Consider the following 8,842-nt stretch of genomic DNA (forward strand, 5'->3'; position numbering starts at 1 on the left):
AGTGGTGAGATAAAGCAGCAGTTTAGGTACTGCCACATACTGCCCCACTTTGAGGGCAACACCTGTAAACACAGGTGTCAGCCTCAGCCCTGTGGACAGGTTGCCCCAGAACATGTGTATCTTCAAGCGTAGGTGTGCCAATGTGGCTACAAATTGAGGTCTAGTTTGTGACTGACATCACCCACATCCAGAAAGTAAGAATGTGAAGCAGGAGCACTCCTCTCTGGGCTGACAGAACAGTGAGTCTAGGCACAGAGGGGAAAACAGAAGTGGTGTGGCAGCTCTTCATTCCCCCGTGCCCCCACCCCAGTCCGAACAGGTGCTTCAGGAAAGGGGTGGGAGATAGGCAAAGCCTTCATACCACCCCCACCTGCTGGCTTGTCCAGATAAGATGGCACAACAGCACTTCTTCATAATTTGCAGCTGGTAAAGGTCAGCAGCCAATATGAAAGAAGGAGGGAGTTGTGACTCAGAGATGTGTCAAGCCTCTCTGGGATTTTTCTTGGGTGGTGTGGTTTACACCCCACCTCTCACTTCAGGCTCTGCCTCAAGCCAAATTCTAGTTCAGCTTGCCTGAGACACCTACTGGAAACAACTGAGCTCAAATTCATCAGGGGGTGGGTAAAGCAATGGCTCTTGAAGCTCTCCCCCTCAGTTTTGCCAATATGCGTTAGTATTAGTCTAGGTAGGCTACTTCTAGGATGAAAGAATATTTTGGGTATCTCCTACATGCTTCCTCACTGTACTCCAATTAATACCTGCAAAGCTGCTAATCCAGAATAATTCACTTGATTGTTTTTGTGACACAGTCATGTTTCTAGTAAGACCATTAGATTTTCATCTCAGAGACCAATGGACCAGTAGGTGATAACATTTGATGATTATTTGGGGAGACTAAACTCACACTGAAGAGCAGATCAGACAACACTGGCTAGCAGTCACAGCCAAAAGCTGTGTCATACATATGATGTACATATTTGACAGGCAAAAAGTTTTCCTACCCAGGACATTCATGCCATCCTTAAATTCAAGTCCTTTCTTAATGACCAGCTGGGCTTCTGGTGGTGCTTCATGCACTGTCTCGTTCATCATAGCAAAAGCGGAGTCAGTGACATTAGGTGGTTCTTCAATGGGTGGTGGCACCAGCACTTTCTTGGTGACAGTTTGGATCTGAAGGCAATAAAAAGGGAGGATGAGAATGGAAACAGACTGAATGTAATCCATATGGGAGATCACAAAATAACAATAAAAAAAGTCTTCATTTGAAATTCGAGGGAACTATATTTTTAAAGGATTAGACATTCATTCCACAACCTCTTACCCCCTCTTCCAAAAATAAGTTTGTTTTTCAATAGTTCCAAGTGTCAAAAAGTCCTGGGAGTCTTCCTCATGACTCTAGTGTGAAAGAATGGCAAATACTTGTTCCTTACCACTACAATGTAACATTACAGATAGTTAGCCCCTTTGTCCAGATGGTTCACAAATGGTGCTTCACAGATTGTATGTTACATCTTGATACCATTTATTTAGCACCAAAAGGCAGGCACCTCTAAGATCAGTCACAGCAGCAACTCTGCAGTAAGGCTTGTTATTCAGGACAGTCTGCCCAGCTCAAGTTATCATAGTTTGATGGTTAACTTGAATCAAAAACTTAGGACATTTCCAACACTTCACTTGGTGACTGCAAGAGCTCAAAATGGAATACATAGAGTCCCCTGACTTCTCTAATCTATTGTGAGTGACAGATAACAGAAAATTATCAAAGCTGCCAGGAACCTATTAAATCAAATCTGACCACGTCAAAAAAGAAGGCACCAGCATCTGAATGGATCTGGACCCCTCCTGGCACATGAAAGGCAGAATCAAGGGAAAGCTGGGAAGGAATGCTGGGGGGGAAATGTGCTTGAGTTTATGGCTAGGAAAAAAGGGAGGAGGGAATGGAAAAAAGAGAGATCTGTGACTTGCTGCTTTTAGAAGGGATGTTTTCCTCCCACTTCACACCTTGAGCCTTTCCTGCCTCTTCATGGCTCTGGGACAGGCAGAATGGTTAGGATGCTATGACCAATTTACCATGGTTTCCCATCTGCTCCCTATGTTCCTTTTTCCTAGAAACATGTTTGAGCAAGGCATCAGAAACAGCGCATTAGCCTTTCAAAGAACATTTGCACCTCTTTCGTGTTGAGATGGACATTGTAGTACTATGGTTGATGTCCTGGTTTCGGCTGGGATAGAGTTAATTTTCTTCCTAGTACCTGGCATAGTGCTCTGTTTTGGATTTAGTAGGAGAAGAATGTTGATAACACACTGATGTTTTTAGTTGTTGCCAAGTACTGATTATGCTAGTCAAGGACTTTTCAGCTTCCCATGCTCTGCCAGACACACAAGAAACTGGGAGGGGGCACAGCCAGAATAGTTGATCCAAACTGACCAAATGACTATTCCATACCATATAACGTCATGCTCAGTATATAAACTGGGGGGGGTTGGCCAGGGAGCAGCGATCGCTGCTTGGGAACTGTCTGGGTATTGGTCGGCGGGTGGTGAGCAATTGCATTGTGCATCACTTGCTTTGTATATTATCATTGTTATTATCATTATTATATTGTTATTATTATCATTACTATTTTACTTTATTTCAATTATTAAACTGTTCTTATCTCAACCCAGGAGTTTTCTCACTCTTACTCCTCTGATTCTCTCCCCCATCCCATCGGGGTAGAGGGAGTGAGCAAGCGGCTGTGTGGTGCTTAGTTGCTAGCTGGGGCTAAACCGTGACAGATGATGATCCAGATTCAATCGATATACCTTACGTCTCTCCTTTCAAAACCTGCTCTCTAAATCTAGAGAGGGGGATGCAGACAGAAAACCTACATGGCTTTGTATGAGAAACTTTTCAGTTGTCCTGAAACAACCCAACATGCCTGCATGTTTACATTTTTTTCAGAGTTAAATTTTATCTGAGTGATGTTGTCAACACAGTATTTTTTATGTGAGGTATCCAGAATGTAAGAACAGAGTCACAGAAATTAAACTTAAAATACAAGACTCTACACACTCACAAATTCCACTACAGTCACTTAAGTCAAAGGTCCTCAAGCCCTTCTTTGCACAAGGCCACAGTCCCTAAAAATGCTGAGCCTATTATCAAGTTTAGATTCTGACAAGGTCTGAGGCCAGAAAACTATTTAAATGTCAGTCTTATTTATAGATGATAGTCCCATTCTCTTTCATGGCACATAAGATCTTAAGTCTCTGCTGGAAGAGCAGTTTTCATTATAAATTAAGACTTTCTTGTGGACCATATAAAAATTCAATAGATATTGAAATCCCATGATGGTTCAGAGTTCAGTCTGCAAATGAATTGTCTCAATATTGCAAGTGAATCCCTTCATTGCTTTCTGCCTGGTCGCAAGGGAAGGCATGTAAAACTCCCCCACAGACCACAGCTACACAGTACCATTGCTGTGCACCCTTCAAAATCATTCTCCACAGGATTTCTGCAAAAAATTGCTTCCTCCTGAGGCAACCTGGAAACACTGAATGCTCATGGAGAGAGCCTGTATAAATGCAGGAAGAGAAAATATACAGAATCATAAAATTGTTTAGGTTGGAAAAGACCTTTAAGATCATCAAGTCCAACCATTAACCTAACACTACCAAGTCCACCACTAAACCAATTAAGGGTAGCATAACAATTAATTTCGTGTTTCCTGGCTTGGTGGCTGGATTATTTTTTAATGAAAGTAAAACTAGGAATCATTAAGGTTCCTGAGCACCATTAAAAGCAGTTGATTTTCCTCCTAAATAAAGAGACAAGTAAAGCCTAGCTCCTTACTGAGGAGTTAAGGGCTAACAGAAGGCACAAGTTCCATCTGGAAAGGAATGTTACTTACTTTGCAAATGAAAGGTGGCATTGTGGCAGAGGCTTTCACTGGCAATTAGTTTGGAATCTGATAAAATTAAACATTGAAAAGCCAAAAAGTTCAGCAGCTTTTTGACTAAGTTTAATAAACAATCAATGGAATTGGTGATCCGTAACTAGTGAAGTGACCTGAACATTGATATTACACGCACTGAAAAAGCAATATTAAGGTTCCAAGAAAACTGACACAGGTACCTTAATTCTACTTTCTCCCGCTTTTTGTCCCTTTGTCAAGATATTTGACCACTTTCAACTGGCCAGAAATTTAATTCTCCTCTCTTCCACAGTTGAAACTAGGGAAAGAAAACCATAAGCACCCTGCTCTCCACTCGCTCAATTTTGCAAAAATATATTTCACGTTACATGTGATGTTTAGCCACCCACAGTTTGACCATGACTGACATTCCCATGATGATTTGGAAATATTGAGAATGTTCTCTCTTTAAACCCCCAAGGACTATGTGTTTTTATGTGGAAGTCAACGGAACAAGTGAAGCAATCCAAGCCTTTTTGGCAGCTTAGGTTGCTCTCCATTCTTCCACTCCCCATGGCCTCTTCTCCCTTCCCCCTCTTCTCTTCACTTTACTCTTTGGCCATAACCACAGGTCCAGCTATCATGCCATTTCACATAGGAACACTTAAGAACAGGTTTGGCAACAAACCCTGTTCCATAAAAAAAAAAAAAAAAAGTCTGCATTATTGCCAAACAATTCAGTTGTAGGAAAAAGCAGATTACGTACAATAAATATGCTTAAGCAGAAATTAGGAAGCATGCATTTTTCATGTATTTTACCCCTCAAAGTGAAGCCGTTTTGATTAAGCATTGGTAAAAAGCTTTTGGACAAAATTATCTACCTATAGAGCAAGCAACACATGGTGCAAGCATCCCTCTTTCCCAGCATGCTTCAAATGTGGCCTGATGGAGCCACCTGTAGGTGGGACAGCCACTTGACTGCATTATCCTCACCTAGTCTGGACTCTAACATAGCAATAAAAGTTATGAGAGGTTGGGTTTTGGGGTACATTTCCACTGGCAACCAGCTGGAATGAAGATCATCCATATCTTAGAAACAGGGCATTGCAGAACCATCAGCTCTGTAACTAACAACCAAGATCAAACTCAACCTCAGTGAGAGATCCCATAATTCATCAGCTGTTCAGCCCCAAGCCAGCATTCATGACCATATATATTGTATAAAAAGTGAGGAAAAAAATTTAAGTTTACTTTATAACAAACTAAAAATCCTCTTCTTTAAAAAAAACCTAGGAATTTAAATAACAACTACTACATAAAACAAAGCAGCTATAAATAATGTTCTTTCATTTACCTGCTCAAGACTTAAGACCTGTATTTCTCTTTGTATCATCAGTTCTGTTATTCACCTAAACAATGACATTAACTCTATAGACATCCCTGGTAAGTAAAAGATGTAAAAAATATTACCAAGGAGCAGAAGGATTTACCTGCTGAAAGCATGCTTGGACTAGATTTTCAGGGAACAGGTTTCGGATCAGATCCAAGAAAGCATCCAGACTAGATACTTCATCATTCTTCTTCCCTTGACCAAGCTGTTTCTTGAGTTTTGGATTCCCTGGATGGATGGCTAAAACCAAAATCACGCCCAGTACAGCGGCAATAATAGTGGTGGACATGTAGTAGACCATGGCTCTTGTACCCAATCGGCCACTTGCTTTAGCATCTAAACCAGACAGTCCTGCAGGTGTTTTATTTTAAGACACAAACAAATATATTGAGACTCAATATCCAGTTCAGTAATCACCAAATAAAATCCTTTATAATTTGCAAAGCTTAACGACTGCTTACAGGTGCCTACTTCTGTCCTTATGAAATTCTCACCACTAGATAGAGCACTGAAGCTTCTTCCTCCAGTTCTTATGTGAATAATGTCTGCTGCTACTAATCTCAAGAGAACCATCTAAGATTCCATCTAATCGCAGAGGAGGCATTGAAAAATAGAGAAGATATCATACTATCTTTTGCCCTTGATTGCTGCAAACTGGTCATGGTCTGGCTGACACCACAGCTTTAAGAAGGCTTGGCTCACTAGTGTCATGCCATCTTATTTGCAAAGTCCAGTCCAGGAATTAGGTGAAACAGCATATTAAGAAATCTCTGATGTTCAAGAATCATAGAATTGTTTAGGTTGGAAAAGACCTTTAAGATCATCCAGTGCAACCATTAACCTAACACTACCAAGTCCACCACTAAACCAATTAAGGGTAGAAGGTAGCATGTATGCATGTGTTTGAAAATAAATTCACTGAAGCATCTACATATTAAAGCCAATGAAGTTAATCAGAAATTAACTCTGAAATACACACTGCAACTGCAAAATCCCTGACAGAATCACACTATAATTCTTCCCACATCGCAAAAAGCAAACCAGGTGATACCTGTAGCAAGCATCTTAAAGTATTTATGGCTAATAGATCTTACCTGTGATTAAACTGGAGATAATTAAAGGGAGGATCAGCATTTTTAGCATCCTCATAAGTATATCGCCTGGGAAGGCTATTAACATGATGATGTCAGGGTCAATAGGTGTTGCTAGACGAAGAAGACCCCCACACAGTGCACCCAGAATGACACCTGGAAGCAGAATAAAATAAAGCAGGTAGGTAACATAAATATACCTGAATATGCATTGATTACCCAGAAGAACAGCCTAGAAGAAAAACAGTTGCACAAGGCAGCTGATTTTTGGTACAGAGACAGATTCTAGAAGGCTTAGCCTTCTGATTAATATGAGGCTGTAACATGCTTACCATGTATCTCATGATTAAAGAGAAGTGGCCCTGATGTAGAATCTTATGGCAGCTGAGCTTACACCTAATGTACTATTCTGCATCTGCAAATACAAATTTGCTGCAAACCACAATGTTATTGAGGTTTACAAATACTGTGTAGGCCTTGTAATACATTGAAGGACAGTCAAATATAATTCATATCATCATTCTACAGCTGGCAAAATTGGAGCACCAATTGGTGAAGTGATTTATGTAAGTCCATACAGAACTGACAGAAAAGCCAGCGTTAGGACCCAGCTCTTCAGAGTATGACATCTAGCTCTCAACATAAGAATGGTACCACTTGAAAACAAGGCCAGCATAAGTAGCTATTTTACAGCCTAAGAAAAACCCTGCAGGAAAGCTAGAATAGTCTTGTGAGGAAAACAGATTCAAGTTTCATTTGGGGGGGGTTTTGAATGGAGTGCCAGATCTGGAATACTGCACATATCACTGAAGAAAACTTGATTCTTAGTACTCATTTATTACTCCTTCCCTTTGATGGTCTGCATCCTTATCTTCTCTTTGTGCTCATTTTCTCAAATCACAAACAATTCCTTAATTACTTATTTAGATTTGTACAGTGATAACACCTAAATCCCTCTTTGAGGATTGAGGCTGTTAAAGCACAGTCTAGGGAACTTTATGAACTATTTTCATAACATGGTGCTTGTGAATGGATATTTTAGGCTTACATCCAGGATGCCTTTGTTTTCCTGATCCCGAGCTCAAATCTCAAGTGTAATAAAACTTGACAGCAAAGCCTGAGTTCTGACTTAAAGCAACTATGACTCTTTGAAGTATCAGTTTGATACAATAGAACATATACAGGTATTTAAAACTATTTCTGGAATGGCATCAGGCACCTTCTAAAGATGATTCAAAGCAAATACTATCTAAACACTTTAGCAGTATGGGTTTTGACGGCTGAAAAATACGGATGTGAAATTTGCAGCTCAAGATCAGCTGCAGCTGGTCTTTCAAACAGTAACAAAATAGAGTATGTCTATGAATTTGCTGCATTTGGCTGTTAGGCTTTCAGTGAAAAAGAAAGAGGCAAAGAGCCAGTGAACCACAATAAAATGTCAAACTGTTCTGTATTTGGAAGTTGCTAAAGCCAGAGGCAATATTCAGGATGAGATCATGGAGCATTGGCTTACAGCTACAGAGAGGGGGAAAAACCTTAAAAGCAGTGGAGCGTGAACCAAGAGATAAAAGATGAAGGAAAGGAGATTTTGAAGAGCTTTTGTCTTTTTTTTCAATTAACTGAGAGAAAAAATGTGTAGTGCATTTAATTCTACTGAATGACATCAATCTGAATGACATCAATCTGACTGGCCTTGGGACTTAGATCACACTCCATTCAAAGCCAGATATAAATGTATCTCAGTGGTGTGGATTTGCTCTGTGTTGTGTCAGTAATACCCTGCACACCTGAATTAAAGCGACAATGACTATGGGTTTCCTATTTATTCTCTGGAGGTTTAGCTGGAACAGCTGATGACCATGGACAGGGTCTGTGATACTACATGAACAAATATAGATACACACAGCATGTCCAGACCAGCAGATGTAGCTTACCGAATACAGTGAGAGTCAGGAGTAGGTTCCTATGGAGCGACTGGCAGAACTGCACACATATGTTCCTGGATCTGTGCTCCATTGGACTTAAATGACTTTCATGCATCCGCACTTCTACTTGCTTAGGCATATTGTTGGCACTAGAATGAAAAACGAAAATCAAGTAAAAAGTTACAGCACAAGATGCCAAAAGTGAGAGGAAAGTCTGGATTACTTCCATCATATAAAACTGGGGAATCTGATGCATATTCCACTGCTTCCCACATTTCACAAACACTGTATATTTACTGCTCTGAAGAAGTCTCTGAAATGGCAATGGTTTGTCCTTCTGAAGGTGTAGCCTTAAAGGTATTTTTTGCGGTTATCTCTCAAATGGTGGAGATTTTAAAAAAATTAATTCACTGGACACATTATCCCAACTGTTTCATGGACTAAACTATTGGTCTGTAGCTGAAAAACTCCCCGAAGATCATGGCTGTCTACTTAAGTAGGAGAGATGGCTGAAGAACAAAGTTTCTATTAGCAGGAAAA

General features: G+C 40.3%; 1 protein-coding gene across 1 annotated transcript in view; it reads right to left on the bottom strand.

The window, feature by feature from the left end:
* The window catches only part of SLC1A2 (solute carrier family 1 member 2), a 30,855-nt gene extending 22,414 nt beyond the window's left edge, over positions 1 to 8,441 (bottom strand). Inside the window, exons 1-4 of the mRNA XM_075712104.1 lie at positions 8,312 to 8,441; positions 6,381 to 6,533; positions 5,387 to 5,637; positions 1,002 to 1,170 (exon numbers count right to left, since the gene is read on the bottom strand). Coding sequence (XP_075568219.1) covers positions 1,002 to 1,170; positions 5,387 to 5,637; positions 6,381 to 6,533; positions 8,312 to 8,441 — 703 coding nt within the window. The remainder of the gene's footprint in view (positions 1 to 1,001; positions 1,171 to 5,386; positions 5,638 to 6,380; positions 6,534 to 8,311) is intronic.
* Between the last annotated feature and the right edge of the window lie 401 nt (positions 8,442 to 8,842).

Source organism: Pelecanus crispus, chromosome 6, assembly GCF_030463565.1.
Source record: "Pelecanus crispus isolate bPelCri1 chromosome 6, bPelCri1.pri, whole genome shotgun sequence".
NCBI lineage: Eukaryota > Metazoa > Chordata > Aves > Pelecaniformes > Pelecanidae > Pelecanus > Pelecanus crispus.